General features: G+C 41.9%; 1 protein-coding gene across 1 annotated transcript; it reads right to left on the reverse strand.

The window, feature by feature from the left end:
* Positions 1–1,007: 1,007 nt before the first annotated feature.
* On the reverse strand, positions 1,008–18,257 carry HAPSTR1 (HUWE1 associated protein modifying stress responses). The gene is made up of 4 exons (XM_075718722.1): positions 18,038–18,257; positions 17,012–17,092; positions 12,502–12,777; positions 1,008–4,337 (listed from the first exon to the last, which is right to left on the reverse strand). The coding sequence occupies exons 1-4, from the start codon at positions 18,255–18,257 to the stop codon at positions 4,093–4,095; spliced, it is 822 nt and encodes a 273-aa protein (XP_075574837.1). The 3' UTR covers positions 1,008–4,092.
* Between the last annotated feature and the right edge of the window lie 2,644 nt (positions 18,258–20,901).

The following is a 20,901-nucleotide window of genomic DNA, read 5'->3' on the forward strand; positions in this document are numbered from 1 at the left end:
AGCCTCAAACTATGCACAGGAGCTACACACGCAGACAAGGAAAGCTTTAAAGAGAGGCACAGTTACGGACAAGTGCCAGTGCCTTCCTCATTACCTTAAATAACCAGAGGATCTGGAATGCAAGCACCACCAGGCCTCGTGGCTGCCCCAGACAACCACATCAGTCCCACCTGGTGCAGTGAACTCAGTGGAACAAGTCAGGTGTGCATTCCTTACTTCTGCCAAAGCATTACTAGCTCTAGGCTAACATTTGAAAGATGCTGTTTTATTAGAAGTCATCTAAGAATAATTTCCAAATCCCCACTAGAATACTTCATTGGCTAGAGGTGAAAAAACCTTAACATTAATTAAAAAAAAATTTTAACTTAAAAGCTCCTGTGAAATAAAGCTTTCCTTCGCAATGAAATTCAAAGACCTGCTGATACAGCAAGTAAGTGGAAAATAGTTTGCAGGTTTAGGGACACCCACATAAAGCAGAAAAAGTTGCTAATTAAAGCACTTAATTTCACTTAAGTCCAAAGAGTCTTTTGCAAGAGATTGGAAAGCTCTACTACTGAAGTCAATACCACTTCACTTTCTAAAGAAGCTTTAAGTGGCCTAGTTTAAGATGCTTTTCCTAAGTATTAGTGATGGTAAACTCTGCAGAACATCTTGTACAAACACAACAGTACACCCCAATCTTTAGTATCTTCATTAGTCCATAACATACAAAGGAAAGCCTCTTAAGTGTAGATAGACTGAACAACTATCATCAAAATGCATTCCCTAAAGAAAAATCCTACTCTGCAGAACCAAATAAGCCTGTCAACTCACATTAACCATATCTTGTTTTGGGTTTACTGATGGACTGTATTATTCAGAAACTTAAAGAACTACAAAGCAGCCTGATTAGTTGTATTTATTTTTTTTTTTATTAGGTTTATTATGACTTAGAGTTTCTATTACTCCAGCGGGGTAAACCACATTTGAGAGTAAGTTTAACTGCAGGACTTCAGTTTCAGCCAAAATCATTTTTGCATTACTTTATTGTAATATAGATTTAAATTTAACATTTAAAACTTACTTCATTAATAAGCAAGCCAAGCTCAGTAGCTTCAGTGCAGGATGTACTTTATGTAACTTGCCGCACATTCATGTTAGATTTGATGTACATGGAGAAGAGACCGGTCAACTATACGATTCATAGGAGAAAGCAAAAGTAAGCACCATTTTTACCAAACTAAACAGTTCTCAGTTCAGTGTTTCTTACAGGAAATCAACTCACTTCTGGCTCCAGGAGCTACAGTTTGGATAATAGCTGAAAGCTATTTCCAGAACATCAATTTTCTACACTGGCACAAGAAATAGTCTTCAAAGCAACAGGTACTGGACCTTTTTTATTTTTTTTTTTTTTTTTTAAGAGACAACCTGTTCTCCTTGTGTTACCCAGGTGAATACATGCATTTTTGATCATTCTGGCAGAAGTTAACAAAGAGCAAACAGCAGTTGGGGCTAAACAAAAAACAATCAAGAAGTTGCCAAATACTTAAGGTACAAGCAAAAAAAACCATTAATGCAACCAGTTTAATATCTACGCCTGCTTTCTTTCAAAGAAAAATGGCAACAATTAAATAAAGAGCCAGACAAATTTAGTTTTAGGTGGTACTAGACTGAATTAACACTTCAAAGCATTAACAGGATTTATTTCACTGCAAGGAAGAGAATTTGAACAGGCTCTGTATATGTGGGCTAGACCAGAAGCACTGCTACCATTCAATCCATATATGCAGAACTGATACCAATATGATGTTACCTTTACTGTGTGTAATAGTAAAGTGTGTTAAAAGTTGCGGAGCGTAAGCATCTTAGTTGTACAAGCCAGTTAATGAATGAACAGAAGAGCTGAAGAATGGTTCTCACACAAGTCCTTTCTGTTCAGGACTCCAGATTTTTCTTCTGGAACAGAAAAATCCCTCTGCCAACAGCCTAATAAATACTAACAGATATATTTAGATACCATCTTCAAAATCTTTGTTGAAAATGCAGTCTCCAAATGAAAACTAGCTTTATGCAGTATTAATATTTTACATAAAATAAGTCTTATGAATCGTAGTTAATAGCAGTAACTGAAATTAATGTATACTGAGTCTTCAGGTGATGTGCAAGTTCAGCTATGTAACACAGGTGGGGGCTTTGAACATTTTTTACCATCTTGCTTTGGACAGTTCTTACACTTGTCCCATAAGTTACAGAACCTCTAGCTACAGTATTGTGCAACTGTTGACATCTTCAAGAGCTCTTCAATGTAAAGAAATCTGATGGAAGCACCACAAAGCAAGGAAATCATGCTCTTAGTAGAGAGCTTCGAATGCTGAGAATTTAACACATCATTGCTGTCTTGCCTTGACTACAGAACACCAGTGAGAGGACATCAGGGTAAAAAGGAGCAAAACTACAGTGAAGTCTGCTTCAAACAGGGAAGATAATATAAAAAAGATCTGACTCTACAAGCAAGTAAGCAAAAGTCTTGAAGAGCTGTGTATTAACATGGAGCTCAAGGTGCCTTAACTTAGCTAGAACACCACAATTCTTCTAGTACTGTGAATCTAGCATAGCTGCATTTCATCCAAGAATCAGCCTATGCTTCCAGTTAAAGCATGCATACCACCTTGCTAAATACCCCTTCCCAACTTGCAGGTTTGGAGCTCTTCATTTTCTTATTCCTCCTGTATTATCCCTTTCCTAGGCAGAGATTTAGAGGCCCTAAAAGCCAGAGCTCTCCACCAAAGACTTGCTGCATCTACATGTAAAAATAGTTAGGACACTCTTTTGAGACTGACACATATCCCTCCCATTCAGAAATGGATTTGCAGCAGATCAGTCTTGATCTCTAGTTCAGTTTTAGATTATACTGGTGTTATGGCAGCCAGAGTTCAATCCTATGAATGTAAGCTCAACACAAAAAGAAAGCCATTTATCCTTTTTAATTCATCCAGAGCTTTATAATCAACTTCCAGTTTTAAATTATTTTCTTAGCACTTCACAGAACCTGCATGTCACTCCCTCCTGAGGGAAATGGCATCACACAGAATTTTAAGTTAGTCCAAGTTTCCACATGTGACCAGAAGTCTTACTTGTTAGAACACACCCCTTTTTCAACTATTCCCCCTCATTCCCTCTCCTCCCACCCCTCCCCAGCAATGGGCAATTACTTCACAAGAAATGTAAAATGAGATATGGGTGTACACAAAACCTACCCTTCACTAATACTGAACAGAAAAGCCTATTTTCCAATTACAGGACATCTTTCTCTAAATTTAGGTCAGCACTGGTGCAGTCTGCACTGTGTATGATTACCACAAGGATAATACCAATAAGTACATATATTTTCTCAAACTGATTTAAAAGCCTATGAAGTTAATCGGGGAAAAGTTTAATATTGCTACTTCAGAGCACTAAAACACACAAAGTGAATCCAATAAAGATCCTTGTATTGATTCAATATTAATTATTAATTGCATGACCATCATAGCACCTCTTTACATTATCACACGATCACCAGAATTATCAACTGCTTTTAAAACTAAAAAGGGTACAGTCCAATATTTATAACTTGCACACTGTTACTATATAGAAACTAGGTGCGTGGTACAGTGCTGCAAAAATGGAAGCCTGCAGTTTTGACAAAGATGCCAAGTCATGTTGTAGACAATTTCAGTCAAACTGGCAATACTGTTTAAGCAAATACTCAACACAGCAGGAAATAAAGGACAAAAAAAAAGCATTCTATAACCAAATAAACATCTGAAATTTCCTTTCCCTTTAAGAATACAAGTAAGGTCACTTTTAGCCTTGGAACGGATACATGTTCGCCTATGATGATCTTGCTAACTACTACACAATATCTGATGTCCTCTGCTAAGAATATAGTTTAAGAAAGCCGCAGTTACAAGAGGCATCTAATGTAATATCTAAAATTTCCTTTATGGCAATTATTGAATTCATTTGTCTTAAACAGTGAATATGGAAAGATGGCCTCATGTTTCCTTTTCAATAGTACTCTGAGGATCAAGTGGCTTTCAAGCAGCATGGTGGGTTTGAAATTTTTGCAGTTTAGATCATTCTGTTGCGTTTATGAGTTGGTGAGTCTGTAATGACATCGCCACACTGGGCTGAGGTACGCTTTCTAGTTCCACCATTGTCCAAGTGGAGTGCCATTTCTTCTGATATGAAAGTGTTCAAATCAACATCATGGAGTCCATTTCTCCTTCGACTAGCATTGGAGCCACTGCTCACGTGAGTGGGCGAGCCTGGGGTACTTGAGCGAACACTTATACTAGCCATTGCACCACTAAGACCTAGGGGAAAAAAAGAAAAAGCATTTAGGTCAAACAGTAAAGAAAGTTAATTTCCCATGTGTGGCAGAAGGGATGACACTTATCTGACTTCTAGTGATATGTTATGTTAAAGGCACTTCATGTTATTATTTATACCACACTTCCAGACCACACGTTCCCAGCTTTTAGTCCATGTAAGAACCTAGTGATTATCAGAACTTTTTAATGACATTTAGAAGTGAGCTTATACACCAAGTTGTAACAGCACGCTATGGCAAATGCTAGCTCCATAAGCATGACATGCTATTCAAAATATGTGTACATACTCAAGAGCAGACTATTTCAATATGAAGGCTTCACACTAGTCCAATAGTTACACAGAATGAAAATCCCCCTACCAAGGGCTTTCCAGGTTGACTTGGTCTTGTTTCAACCACCACCACCCTGCTCTCCCTTTCACTTCCTCAGTCTCTGTAGTTCTAAAGGAAACTGCAGTGTGACAGCAGATCTCAGACAGGTCTATACCACAGCTAGTGATTAAATAAAAGCTTTATTTCGTGGCTGCTACTATTAGCCAACACATTAGTATTATCAGAATTCAGAAGAGTACTTACAAATAAAACATAAGCCAAGCAAGACCACATGACAATCCCCTAGAATTTGCTATTGTCAGATATGACAGTGTTTTGGATCACATGTACCCTGCAATCACTTTGGTCTGCATTCAGGTGTATTAATAAAATGTTTAATTACAATAGAAAGTTTATTTCTTGTAGAAACAAGGCCATAAACATGAAAAACATGAACTTCATACTAATTTAAACTTTTTGTCTTCAGTAGTGTTACTATTACAAATTTGCAGAAGTGGGACACCCCAAACCAGACGTTTAGTAAGGGCCAGTACATGAAAGCCTAACAAGTCTTCTCAATTTGGAATTCAGGCTACATTTGTAGATAAACAAGAGCTCAGATACAAGACAAATATCTTTGCTATCATAACTGCTTCAAATCTGAGTGTTATTAGGAAAGTTTACATTTTTCTAGCAATAAGAACAAGCAAATGTTAAGCTGTCCAGGAAGACTTCTGCCTCAGTAACCTTCAAAGTCTTGAGCTCTCTCAGAAGTTTTCTCCAGTCTCAAATACTCTATACCTTTGTCCAGCCATCACACAACTTGTGTGTGGGCAAAGACATTTAATACACACCTTGATACGTAGTCAAGTAGGCAGCCAAAAGTCACAGGCTGACAAGTAAAGCCTAACAAAGCCCTACTTATTATCTGCTGACAGGCCAAACAAGCAACTTCAGAGGCTCTGTGAAGAGACGACTGCTAGAGCTACTAGATCAGTTGCCAGAAACCTCAATTGTAAGATAAATTCTAAAGCCATCTGCAGCAGTGGCAGGTTGGTAAGTCAGGATAAAACAGGCCAACCAATTTCACACTGTTGTACTTTACTGTTGAATGAACATTTAAAGCTTAGATCTTGTAGCAGCACAGGATATACTTTTACACACATTGGGCATTATGCAACAACCAGTAGAAACAGACAATAATCACTGATGCTTTCTTAGAGCTTTTGCTTACAGCTCCAAGTGGTCTTCCAACACAACTCAGAAGCATGGTTTGAAGTCTGATAGGGACCCTGCAGGTTTTATTAATATTAAAATCATCTTTAATTCACAATGGCAGAAAGTATTTAAACAGCAGAAGCTGTTTTAGTGAGAAGATAATTCAGAAACAAGGTTTTTTCCAATACTCCCAGGATTAAGGTCAAGCTTAAATTCAAAACCATTATGAAAAGAGGCTCCTATACATCTACCAAAGAAAGTAAAGCAGCTAATTGGATGACACAGACATGTGAGCAAAAAGCCAATTCAGATACCATAACTTGGATAAACCACCAATGTGCAAAATTTGGGCAGGTAACAAATCACTTCACAATTCAAAAGACAACAGCAAGTTTAATTTCAACTGGCATGACATACATTAGGAAAAAAACATTAATTCATCCTGTACATTTAAATTGGAAAAAATTTGACAGTGCACAGAAGGTGACATTGTTTCAAGTCCAAATTGGTTGCAGATATTTCCCCCCACATCACTATTCCAAGCAAAATTGCTCTGAACACACAAGTTCAGCATTGTTACTTCCACTGAGGCAACAATTTACACCACTTATCAGTCATTTACTCTTATATTATACAACCCATAACCAAATGACCAATATACTAGTTCAGTTGTATCATGACATCTTTTCATTATATCTAGTGCCCAAGTAAGGAGAGAAAAGTTATTTAAAATAAGCCCCAAAACCAACCTGTGATGCAAAAATACATTTTCTTGCATCAGTCAAGAACTGTTTAAGTAGAGCTTTTTCAAGTAACAAGCGTTTTTTAAAATAGTAGCTTTTTAAAAAAGTCAGAATTAAAAGATGCATCTGTAATATGCTGCAGCATATTCTAAAACAGACTGCCAAGGTTTGCAAGCAATGCCTCAAGCAGGCATTGGCTTTCCAATACTTAAGTAATACTGAATCACTGTACATTTAAATACACAAACAACCTTCGGGAGATAATCAGGAAGTTAAAATCTTTGCTCAAACCTGGTATCAAAGGCAGAAGAGTAGTTTTGAATTAATTTCTACAAAGATAGGAGTACAAGGATATTGCATGACAACACAGACTTCTAGTTGCAGTTTAATCTTGCATCTCATACAGGTATTTAATACTGAACTAGTGAGTAACAGTCATTACTGAGTATGCTAACAGACTGAGTGACAATTTGTTATCAGTTACTGGCAGTTAACCATATTATGTAGCATTACACAGCAATCCAAGAACAGAACTCTCAAATGAACATTTAGATCACAGTTTAGGATTGGGTGATCAAGCTAGCATGGAAGAGTCAGAAAGAAAATTCAAGGCGTGCACTGAAATATCAAGTTACCATTTCATGGAAGCAATGTCTTTGAAGACAATCAGCAATGAAACAGAGAAGATATTTTGTTGACAGAGAAAGCATCTTTCAGGATTGAAACTGAACTGTGATCCACAGTTCCATTTTTTCTTGGGAAGTTGTTGTAATGCAAAGAGGAAATCTCAGAAAACCCATTTATTGTAAATTATGCTGAGTTTCAGTTTTCAGTGGACTCGGAGACCTCTTCCCAAAGCATTTAACCATTTAAAGCAGAAAGCAAGCAGTAATAGATACTAGGAAGTAGTAAGATGACATGACTGTTAGAAATTGGAGGTTGTGAAATGGTGTTGCTATATTGCAATTAACATGACCTAACCACAGGCACAGAGTTTTGTCTGTACAACAGGATAGAGATTCAAACAGCTGCTAAAGTGTCTTTACTTCTCTCACGGTCTCATGAGCACCCCCTCTGAAGGCTCCCACTGCTTTCTACAGGAGACTTTTTTTTTTTTTTGAGAGGCCTTTAAGAAAGGACACATGGCTATTTCTCCCTTTTTAAACTTGAAAGGATTGAAGTGGAGGGCATATCTGAAATATTTCGCAGTACTTATCACATTCCCACTCCTACCGTATCTTTCAGTCAAGTCATCAACAATATGGTATTTCATAGCCAGTAATTTCACAAAAAAGGGCTTTTATCTGAAGTTACGTTCTAAAGCATTTATTATAGTACTATTGGAAAAAGCTGCCGTATAGAAGAAATTGTGACCAATACTAGCTAATTTGTAACTCGCCAAAACTATCCAGTGATTAGAATGCTTGGCTAAAAGTATATGTTTTATGGAGTATGAAACACTTAAATAAAACTGTCAACTCAAAATTAGCAAGTTTATCAACACTGGCCTAACAAACTAAAAATGCTGTTTTATCTGCACTATAACCATGTCCATAATGAGTTATTCAGGCCACTACCACAGCATAATATACTGGATAACTACTGTTCAGTATAGTATTAATTATTGTTTTCCAGAAGTTTTAATCAGAAAGTATCAAAAAACATTAATGCTTAGATTAAGCGTGACTAAAGCAGGAATTAGTTAATAACTCCAGATAAATACAAAATTGCATGCAGATAGATCCTTGTCATTCCTCTGTCATACTCACCCTTTCACAGTACTGCTCAAAGAGCAAGTTTTAGCAGTACATACCAATACACAACTCTATGATAGCTATATATACACACACAACCTTTAAGTTAAACTCTTTTGAACTAACCTGAACTCTGCTCTCCCATCCCCTCTACCACCAACTGCTTCTGCTCCACTGTTAGCAACTGCTTACATTTTATATTGCAGTTTAGTATTTTGAGAAGACAATAAGACAGCCTAATGGAGATTCAGACTCTTTAAAGAGGCCAAGCTACACACATGTACATGCTAGAGCAAGGGTCTCCCCACCTCAAAGAGACTGAATCATATTAATGATATACATCAAAATTAAAGCTGAAGATCAAAAGAACTAGCATTTCCTCACCGCACTGTTGCCCATTCACATAATTTTTACTTAAGGATGCTCAAGTCTAATGCATTTCAGCATTGCCTTCCCATGCTTGCTTCTTCCCCCTCCTCAAATCACAGCATTTTCTCCCATTATGCTGGGAGAATGGTTTGTAAAGCATGGAGCACGTCCCACATTAAAAGACCAAAACATCATTTCAAACACGGACTGTGCACTTCCACCAGCACTGCAAGACTTAGTATGCTAGCTACAGCCAAGCAGAAAATGACCTGGCACATGTCAGCTTTTGGGAACCTTATGACTATTAGCTCAGTCTGATGTAATTCTGTCATTTGAAATTCTTCTCTTACAGAACTGCATACGGCAATACGCATCCAGAAAGCGGGTGAAGGTACATCCATACATGTGCTAACTGCAGTGACATTTTAGGGTCTGGTGGAAGTTAAAAACCCAACTCTGTATTTGAGATGTTGAACAATAAAGGTATTTATCTTCTACCATCACATCTTAAAATGCTAAGCATCATCAGATGCACAGCTCCTGATGTTTCAGAAAAATCCACTTGAATTTCAGAGTAAAATAGTGTATATTACCTTGAGCTAACTACTCAGCTTTTCTTGAAGGCTTTAATTTCTTTTCAGGTATTCACAGTTCAAGTTTCCAGCCACATTTTATTTCAAAGGTTACCCATCAGCACACTAATAACAGAAAGCTAATATTAAGGGCAAAGATTTTTTTTTTTTATTTACCAGAGTTTAACTCCCTCAAGAGATTACTTAGTTCCAAAAACTCATTCTCAAGTACCCTTAAGTTACACTAAAGATTTCAGTAACCACTGCACAGCATACATCCCACAGAGTCAAAAGGTAGATCACAAACATTCTTGTGTCAGTATAGGGTTTTTTCTTAATGATCATTTTGCTTTTAGCTACTGTAACAAGTCTTGAAAGCAGAACAGTAGAGAAGAACAAGTTTCCTTACAGCATAAAGACTATTGATAATAATATCACAAGATTAAATTTGGGGTTCAAAATCCCTAGCTTTCATCAAGAAAACTGTTAATTACCTACGGAGCTATACTATAGGTCAGATATAACAAGGTTTGAGATGGAAGAGGTAAGGTTAAAAATCCAATTTTAACAGATTTCAGATGCAGCATATAGTTTTAAGATTGTACTGATACCTAAAGATACTCCTCTGTTTTAGTCTAGGGCATACACCTAGAATTGTGTTTGATGTTCCAGGAAGTATTTATCAGCTACTTTGTTACCAGAGCTTCTGTCAAAGTTTTCAGATGTGATTATGAAGCATTTAGATACTACATAATCAAAATAAAGGTATTTCCCCCATCAAAGAACAAGAGCAACAAGTTATAGGACCCTGGTCTTTAGATGTATATTAGTACCTATTTCTGAGAAGTAAATAATCCAGCTCAATTTCAACAGAGCTTTATTTGGTGTCATAATATGACATAGATTCATACCTATCCCTGCTTCACTAGGAGACCTTGCTTAGAGCAGCAAGTTTTAGAATTACCCATCAAATCTAATTCAGCCCATCCACACTACCAATAAATACTTAATTTCCACAGGAAGCCTACCAGCACAAAACAAAGCCTCACTCCTTTACATGCCAGCCAAAAATTCCCCTTAAAGCTTTAGTTCTGAACACTTGCTGAGACTGCTACTCACTATCATCAGGTTTTCTTACATTTCCTCAAAATACCTAGAAGCAGCAAATCAATTTTAAACAGCCTGCCAAAAATGAAGATAAACATAGCCCTACAGAGGACACTAATTTACAGATACCTAAAGATCCTACATGGGTTTCAAAATCAAAAGTAGTTCCGAGAAGCCCTATGATAAACAGGAAAATAGTTTGGGAGACAGTTTAATCACAGCTTCCTTGATGTTAAAGAAAAGGAGAGGAGAAGCTGAAGGAACACAGACATTGTAGGCAATAACCTAAAAACAGTTATGCAGCCAAATACAAGCCTAGTCACCAAAGGATCAGCACAAAAGCATTTGTGTCAAACATCAGATTGAAACCAGTATCAGGAAAACCTAATCCAGAAGGTGACTGACACATAATCTTGTCAACCAGCTAACTGATGAAGGGAAAGAGTGCATTTCTAGCCCCTGCAGTGCCAGTACAAAGCAGAGAACTTCCTACAGTCCTCATGACCCTGCATTAGGTTATGAAATATGAAAAAACTTTACACTTCATGATTCAGATTCCCATGCTATAGAGAAGTGACTTCCATAAACCACCTCTATACAAAGCAGATGCTAAGAAACAATACAAGGACATGAAAAGAACCATATAGCCAATAAAAATGCCTCTGAGTTTACTCTGCTTGAATGTTCACTATGCTGAAGTGAGTCTACCCAGCTTACTCTCACCTGAGACTAAGCCTTTATAGTTAAAGCCAACTGCACACTGGATTCAACTACAGTTTTAAAAAAAGAGGGTTGTTGGGTTTTTTTTAAGAAGGTGTTTATCACATCAGGTGAGAGCCAGCTTCTGCAGTTGTTCTCCTCATGAAATTAGCTTTACCTAATAAGCAATACTGGTGCAGAATTCTCTAGCCAGCTTCCAATGAGAAGGAAAACTGCCAAAAACTACATGACTGGGTGGAAGCATGCTTGATTTAAATGGCAACAGAGCAGCAAACAATACCAGAATTAGGCTGTCCCCTAGACAGTAACAGTGTCTGGCTTATGTATCTTGAAAAACCACCACAGCATAGCAGAAGCAAAGACTGCATTTTCAGGAATCCACTCAAATTAACTCATTAATTCCACCCCTCACTGAGAATATTGAGACGGTAAACATTTAACTTAAGTTTCACAGGTTATAATACTTTAAATAACTTGATTTTTTACTTCTAGAATGGTCTACCTCAAGATATCTGCTACACTTTATAAGGCATAAAATCCACAAGTGAACTGCTTCATTTCACCTCAGGAGCAATTTAAAACACATTTTTCTTCCATCACATGCTAGCGTAACAGTCCAATGCAGAATAAGCTACTAAATATTCACATCTAAAAGGGAAAAGAGATACACCACCGACATTGCTGTTGATGACAAGAAAGGAAATTCTGTATGACACTGGAAGACATTTAAGACTGAAAGTGAACTAGAACTAAGTTCTGAACAGGACTCAATTATTGCAGTGATGTGCAAGTGAAGTACCCTTTCCAGGGTAATTTAAGCAGAATGGTAAACCATGTTATCCAGTGCATAACAACAAGGGTACTAGAGTGAGATAAGGTACCCCAGACACAGAAGCTTCAGACATCAAATTCCCTCCCTAACCCTGCAAAAATTTGCTAGTTATTTGCTACTAGCCAAATCTTAATATTTAACTAGTTGCTAGCATAGCCTTATCATTTTCTGAGAATTCTGTTTACTTTAGCATTGGTATGACAATGCCAAGTCTCTTCATGCTTCAAAAACACTACTGAAATTGATACTTAACTGTTGAGTTCACAGCTGTAGAATATTACAGATCCAAAGCTCATTTTTATACAATACCTTTTCCTCATTCAAAATATTTCACTATGCAACTTTTTAGTAGCTATATGCCTTGTACATGCAAAAAATCCCTTAGAGAATTAAGAAGATACCTTCAGCTGGAACATCAGATACATGACATATTATGACACCAACAATGGCCAGGAGCCAGACATGCTTTAAGAACCCCCACCCAATTTTAACCAAGTAGTATTGAAAAAATTACTGTTACCATGCAGAGCTATGGCTTCACGGAAGGGTTGCAAATCAGTCTCTACAGATGAGCTAGTTTCTGTTGAAGTAGCTCGGTTAGGGGATACTACAGTCAGTCTTGGGGGAGCTCTAGAATTTCTTGGAGGAGGAACTTTTCCACATAGGAAGCTGATCAAGTCTTCTCTACGAATAGTTCTTCTGCGTTTTTTAACCCAAGCTAACACATCCTTATTCCGACGCTGATAGCCAATCTGAATTCCTACATCAAAGCTTCGCTGATGGGCATCCACACTTTCTGCAAGAAGACAGAAAAAAAGTTTTCTTAGTAGTGTAACAGATAGAGCAGTGAATAGTATGGCACATCACTGATAAAGCTTCCTGCCAACCGCGGGAAAGCGTATCTTCTACAGGTTACTGTAACAAAGTACCAAGTTAGCTGAAACAAATTAGCTAGCATTGAAGACAAGTCTTACTAAACCTAAAGAGAGTATTAGCTAAAAAGTTCCACTCCCTTTACAAGTCAAGAAGTCAACAGCAACACAAGCACCACCTAAACAGCTCTTACTATACTACAGGTCAACACTACAGCACTGTTTACAAAACCATATTGTATTAACAATAAAACACACTTTGAGCTTGTCAGTCTGAGGAAGATACTTAAATCAGAGAATGCACTTTAAGAGACACTCTTAAAGTGCATCAATACAGTCAAGAAACACCACAAAACAAAAGCAGTAACTGCTTTTCTTGATTCTGATAGGTAAGGAATTTTCAGAAAACTCAGATTTCTTTGGAGTCCCTCTAGTGTCATCTGAATCTCAACTGCAGCATCAATTCACAGGAGGCCATAGTTTTGAAACTAGTTAGAACACAAGTGTCCCCCAATGCCTTTCAGTTAGGCAACACACCATTTACAAAGGACATCTAAAAAATTTCCTTCCCCATTTAAGATCCCATTACAAATTTGACATACAAAAGCTTTAAACATATTATTTGCTATTAGTCCTACTACAAAATGCAATTTCATTCTCCTTTGACGTAACTGGTCACCTATGCACATCAGTTTTAACTGTGCCTCTAAGAAGCACTCTTAAATGCCTTATATTACATTGCTTTTGAACTTCAGTAAGTACATTTCTGGCTACTAGTTTAAGTATGAGTTAAGTTTCAGACAACAGTAACAGGTGGGACAAAACATTCTCTACACAATTACACTCATCATAGATTTGTTATCAGAGCTTTGCCAACAGCTATTTCAGTTTTATGAAAATTACTGCTATGTTAGCTCTTGCTCCATTAAAAGGCATCAACATATCCACTCCAATTTCATTTACCTGGTTTCCATACTTTTTTTTTTTTTGGGGGGTGGGTTGTTTGGGGTTTTTTTTAACTCTGGCAGAGCTGATTAAACCAGCTTTTTATATTCTTGCTTTACTAATGCAGTCCAACGTAAGAGCCTTTTGCACAGAACAATAATAAGAAATTTATTTAAGAACAGCTGTCCAAGATACTGGTTTACAGGTAAGCAGTTACATACACACCTAATCTAGTTCTCACACACAAAAAAACCCCAAAATAATCACTATTAAATGCTATCCTTAAACTTATATTCTAAGGCACCACTGCATGGTCCACAAAAGACAGCACTAAAATCTACACTACTGAAGAGCAGCACTTCAAATGTAACACAACCTACCAAAAAAGAAAAACATCTCAAATTGATCACAGCTAAATCTTGGGGCTTTTAGACTATAAACTATACACATACACATAGAGTACACTTAACATGTTAGTTACTTTTATGCACTCTTTAAGAGTATTTTCCCTACACTGCTTTGTAATCAAAAGGCTAGAAGATTTACAGATTCTAATTCCTGTGAAAGCAATGGCAACATGACAGATTATTCCTCCAGCCATTTTATGCTCCACAGCAGCTAAGGCTCCAATGCACTCACTAGTAAAAGCTACCCAAACACTTTGGAGCTAATTTGGAAACTAACAACATTCCTTTAATCACTTCCTGAAATACCATGCAAGTGCCCTTCTGAGAGGTGAGGAACCCAGCTTTATGTCAATAACCTGCTTTCCTTGTATACAAGAACGCTTTGCAAAGGACTAACTATGAACTAGTTATGAGGTCAAACAATGACTGCTGATATAGCCTGGACAAATTTCAAGCTCCATTACCCTGGAAAAGACTAGATTTTTATGGTAAAAGCTACAACTACTTCATTTACAAAGTTAAGGTGGCAAAATATGCACAGTCAAGTGCCCTACATCCTGAAATTACCAAGTCAAAACTAACATTACCAAACATTCAGCTTTTTCCTTTAAAAAAAAATAAGGTAAATCGTACGGTCAGAAGTCTTATTCTAATATATGCCCAAGACTTTCTACAGTGGCCTTAAGTTCTAAATCCTACGTTACAAGCCACGCCTTCACTTCTTTAGTGCAATCTGGAAAATAATCAAATGTCTTTAAATGAGGCCTCTATCAGCAGCACCAATCAGAAATTCATGATCTAAGACCTTTCGCAGTGTGGTGTGATATTAAGCTTCTAATCTATTTTCAGAAAAAATGCTGACATTCAAGACATCATGGCATTCTCCTTTTGCACTATTCCTCAGGTAGCTCTTGTTAAAAGAATTTTGATGCCTCGAAATTCCAAACATTTATCAGATCAGAAACCAGCTGACAGGGCAAGAGGCAGTTTGTGGCGTTCAGTTTACCACACCAAGTACTTCTCCAGTGTTTTGACAGAGTTCTCCAAAACACAAACGTGACTGAGTATGTGAGAAACAACAGATTTTTTTAAAGAGCCATGTTCATCACTAAGGAAGGCAAATCCACATTAACAGACTCCACCTTACCTGGTATGCCAGTGCCTAGATGTTTCTACCTGTGTTCTCAACAAACTTCTACCCCACTTTGAAGTTAATTGAAAATTGAAAGATGGCAGGTCTGAATAACTGAGGTACTTCAGCACTTTACTTAAAGATCTGTTTTAAGGAAAGATTTGTTTCAGGCACTGCTTTTTGAAGTATTACACCTGACTAAAGACAGCTTCCTACTTAAATTCTAGTTTCCCTGATCACCACATACATACTCCTCTGTTAATCACATTACTGCAGAAAAATAGGGTTCATTTTGCCTATAGCACAAGTAATCAAATGATTTAACCAAAAATAAACAGCCTAAGTCTTTGCAATAAAGATGCTGTAAGCGAGAGCAATGCCATTTGTAAAAAAAGACTATAATTATTCCAGACAACTTATTAACACTACCTGCTGTCACTCTAGCACCATGCTTAAGTGACTAGTGTCCCAAGACCATGTTCTAGTGACCCACTCCCTCAGGCCAACACCTAACCTGTTATGTGATGTGCTGCCCCTTTATATGACCTATGACACATACACAACATCCAAATGCACTTTCTGCAAGATTCAAGCCTCTAGCAGTGAGGGTTATGCATCTACATTTCCTCCTTGCTCTGTCCACATGTGTCAGAAACCTGATCAGCCATCACAAATGTGTTACCAAGTTGAATTGCTTAAAGCAAATCCAAAATGGGAAAACAGGAGACAAATGAAAGAACATGCAGGTAGAACTATAGATAATACTGTACAGGCCAAGAAAAAACACAACACCCCACAGCTAAAAAAAAAAATCAAACTACAAGTCACAAAAACAACAATTCAGAACTTTAAAGTTTTTGTTCCTTCCTCGGAAGACAGTAACAGTGGGAATCGCACTGTGCCAATTTAAGCCCCCACTGATATAGATATCATTTTTGTACAATCTTTTAAACAAACTAGAAACCACTGAATGATACTTCTGCAGACAAAATTTCTTGTGACAACCCAAAGAACACCAGAGTTCAGAAACAGATCCTGACAGACAGAAACACACAGTAAAACAGCACAAAAGCACAGCCATATGCAGGGTGCACTCTTACCAAAGTTTTGGCTAACACTGCTTTCTTACAGCCACCACGGACAGTCATAATGACATTCTAGTGCTTAAAATAAACTGGCTTACTTAAGAAGCCTCACTGACACAAGATGATAAAACTTTGTCACATAACATCTATGCATAATTTTACACACACTAAACCCAGCCTATGCTTCACCATAAATGTACATGTATTATACTGACATCCCAGCATTTAATACACCATGAAATATACAAAATGCAGGAAATTTAAGTACTGTTTAATAAGGTACTGTGCTCTTCCTTTGAATTCATGAGAGCAAGCCACACATTAAAAACATCCTTTTTCAAGGGTCTTGAAGTAAAACAGCTTTTAAGTTATTAGTCACTTACATGAGGCAACAGAAAAGATTCAGCTACATCAGCTAAAGTGGCCCATGGAAAACTTGCAAGATTCAGGAAGCAGTCTCAGGTTAGATTTTATCAGGGTGAATAAGAGACATTAACAGGCCCTGCTTATGAGTAAGCCGGGGCAGGAGGCAGAGTGGGGCCCGGCTCAGCGGGGGGGGGGAAGGGGAGGGGGGGGAGCAGACCCTTACCTTTGTAGAGGTTGGTGACCGCAGTGGCGGCGTTCTGGAAGGGGACCCAGAGGGAGAGCCCCGGCTGCTGGCACACCCGGTCTGCAGGGAGGGAAGGACACACGCTGTTTATTTTGGAGTCACCAACTCCGAACGGCCATGTTAGGTTTCGCCATTTTGTTCCACCTTCCGAAGGCAACTCGGGATCAGGGCCGAGAAGGGCGGGCCGGCAGCGGCCCGGGCCCGGGCAGCGGGCGCGGCGGCGGCGCCCCCAGCCCGCCGGGGAAGCGCCCTGCCCGGCCCCCGCCCGCGGCCCCCGCCGCACAATGGGGCCGGCCCCTCACTTCGCCATTTTGTCGGAGCCTCTTCCCTAGGCTGGGCGTCAGGAGCCGCCGCCGCCGCAGGGCCGGGCTTCCCGGTCTGCCCCCACCCTCCCCGCCCCCGGAGCCCGCCGCTCCCCGGGCATTCCCAGGGCTCGCCCCCGCCGACCTGGGCCCTCCCGGCACGGCCCCCCGTCGAGGCCGCTCTCCGCCGGAGCGCCCCGGCTCCTCGGGGTCGGCAGGGCCCCGCCGGCCGCCCTCCCGGGCCGCCCCCCCCGCCAGCCGCCCGTCCGGGGGGTGAGGGGAGGCCAGGCCGCCGCAAGAGCCGGCCCAGCGGCTCCGCCGGCACCAGCCGCTCCGCCGGAGGCCGCGAAGGGCGATGCCCGGGCAGCGGCCGCGGTTCCCCCTCACGCCATTTTGTTTTCCCGTCTGCCTCTATGGACGGGCGCGGAGCCCCCGGGCCGGAAGCCCGCTCCTCCCCCTGCCCAGGCCGCTCTCGCCGCCACATCCCCTTTGTGACGCCGCGGCCCCGTTCCCACCCCACCCCCGGCGGCTCCGCGGTCGGCCCGCGCCACTGCGACCCCCCCCCCCCCCCCGCCCCCCCCACCTCCGGCGGCGGCCCCAAACCCACCGCGCTCGGGCTCCACCGCCCGCCGAGCCGCGACCCGCCCCAGCTGGCTCAGCAGCCCCCCGCCAGGCCCCGCCGCGGCCCTCCCGCAGCGCTCACCCTTGTAGAGCTGCGCCACGGCGGTGGCCGAGTTCTGGAAGAGGTGCCAGAGCTTCTGCTGCTTGTGCTCGGGCTGCGCCGCCGCCTCGTCCTGCAGCTCCGGGGCCAGCGCCTCCTCCTGCTCGGCCTCGGCCAGGCACTGCCGCTCCCACTTGCTGAACCAGTGCTCAGGCCCGTGCTCCTGGATCTCCGCCTCACCTTCCTCCTTCTTGTCCTCCATCCTCCGGCCGGCTCCGCGTCCCTCCCCGCCGCCGCCGCGCAGGCCCGGCCCGGCCCCGCCGGGCAGCCGCGCTCGCCGCCCCTCCGCAGCTGGGCCGGCCCTACCTCACCCCCATGCTCCCGTGCCCGGCCCGTCCGTCCGCCGGCTCCAAACACACTGAGCGCCGGCGCCGCCCCGAGCACAGTAAAAGCCCGTCGGAGACGCCTGGGAACGTGCTACCGCCCAGCGCCCGCCCCCGCAGCCCGACTGGCCGCCGCCGCCCCGGCACCGCCGGTTTGAACGGCACCTCCGGCCCTCACTGGGCCGCCCGCACGCCCATCAGGCGGGACGTACCGGAGGGACGGGCCCGACCGCAAGATTGGTTACGCCGTCACACACCCGTGCGCAGATGCCGTCGGGCGCGGGGCGCAGGCGCGGCCGCCTCCCCCGCCGCCCTCGGCACGGCCTGGCCCGGCCCCTCCTCCTGGCCTGATGCGCCAGGCCCCGGGGCGGCTCCGCCCGCGGCGCCCCTCACCCCCCGCCGGGCCCGGGTCGCAGCCGGCGCGGGCCCGGGCGGCAGCTCGGCGGCCGGGTCCGCGCCACGGTCGCGGCGGGGCTGCGTGGGCCGGGGTGCCCGCGGGGGCAGGGCAGGGCGATTCTGCCATCTTGGCGCCGGGGCCTTCCCCGAGCGGGGTAAGGCGTTGCCCCGCCTCGGGCTTCCCCCCAGCCGCCGCCGGCGGGGCCGAAGCGCGTGAGGTGACAGCCGGCCGCCGCGCTGCCCACCTGCGGGGCAGATCCTCGCCCGGGAGGTGGTTTCTTCCGCCTGGCCTGCGGCCGCGGCCGGGGCCGGGCCCGGGGGAAAATGGCTGCCGCGCAGGGCCGGAGGGCCGGTGCCGAGCCCTGTGGCACGGCCAAGCCCGGCTCCAGCGCCTAAGCGTAGGGTGTCGGCCGGGAGGTTTGCGCTGAGGATTTAAACGCTTGCAATCCCTTTTCTACCGTTTTCACGCTTCTGTTATTTTCCATTTTCTGTAACGTATTTGTGCTGTACCTGGCAAACTTCCAGCAAGCAGATAAATCACAGCTTCTTTGGATGTGGTTAAAGCACTCGTTTACCTCACGGTCTGCTCAAAATGCTGCTGTGAAAATCATCTTCCTCGCTACTCCAGCCGTGCTACTTTCAATCAAAGCAAATGTCCCCGCAAGCCAGCGTGTGAGCCAAGCCATGAATTGGTGTATGAATACTGATCAGCAGGCAAGAACCTTGAGTTTCCCTTTCCATCCTTTATAAAATCCTCCCATCGCTTGTTTTTTGTTGCTTGTAGTGCAAGGGCTGGGCATACCTGCAGCGGGTTTTGCATCCAGCGTCCTTAGTCTGCAATGCCACCGCTGCATGTGCGCAGCAGGGTTTCAGGTCAGCTCTTCTATTTTATTAAACTGGTATTACACATATAAACTAGTAGTCTGGGGTGCCCATCCCACTCAAACCCACTGAATGTTAGAAACTCTCACAAGCTTTATGGACTGTTTCCTCCTCTGACAGTCTATTTTATTCAGTCTGTACTTGTTCCCATTTTGAACTTGGATCTTAATACAATTTCCTAAAACTTATAGGAATTCAAGCCTAAATCATGTAGTGGGGGAAAGAGACGGTATGAGGAAATAATTAGAACTGTTGGGGTTTTTTTATCTATAAGGACAGCTGAAAACTAAAGCTGCAGGCTACTATCTTTCCTAGACCACTGAGACTAACTACTAGGGACCTTTTGCTTGTGGATTATGCTATGGTACTCCATATGAGTAGACCAGATGAGAGTATCCGTACCTCTGTGCACATGTTCTTAAACTGAAGTTGTGGCATTGGCTTCTTAATATATATTTCATAACACTAATGCACATACACAGAGGCATGGATATTCTGTTCCTTTCTAGGTAAAGCTCTGTCCAATCCCTCTTTAGGATTATGAACTTCAGCAGGTTTAGGAGTAGTCCTAGGTATAAGCTATTGGGCTTTTATGAATGCACAAAGGTAGCATAGAAAAGAAAGGAATAAATTAAAAAAATTTAAACGTGTTGACAATAAATGAAAATTTGGTTTGTAAATCATATATTGATCAGTAGGCCAGTAAGTACATGTTGTGGTGCAACAAGGATTTTTCTCCTGTGCAACTGTTTTGAGGAAAACAAAGAACAGGAGGAAATTATCTTCTCTGTCGACTAGGATTTCTTATAAACTACCTACAACTTGGAAATGTTAATTCCTTATACTCTTAAATTGTTTAAATATTGAAAGACATCAAATGGGAATATGTGATGGGATTGTGTTCAAGTACTTCTCCAAAAATAGAGGGTACTTAAATCCATCTTCCTCATCAAAAGGTGAGCAGAAATGCTCCTGTCAACCTCAGTGGGCTTTGCAGATGCTCTCTGTAAGATCTGAGATCAGAAGTTATTGCATGGAGCTTGATGTAGGAGGGGACATGGCCATCCTGGATTTTGTGTACCACACATCTGTTTTTCTGAATATTTCTAAAGAGCTGCATAACATTGGCAACTGTGAAATACGCAGTTGGTTACTGCAACACAATGTAGTGTTAGTCATGATTTACCAAGCATACAGTCCTGAAATTTGGCTATGACTGATGCCCATTCAGTATCAATCAAGCAG

This window comes from Pelecanus crispus, chromosome 11, assembly GCF_030463565.1.
Source record: "Pelecanus crispus isolate bPelCri1 chromosome 11, bPelCri1.pri, whole genome shotgun sequence".
Lineage (NCBI taxonomy): Eukaryota > Metazoa > Chordata > Aves > Pelecaniformes > Pelecanidae > Pelecanus > Pelecanus crispus.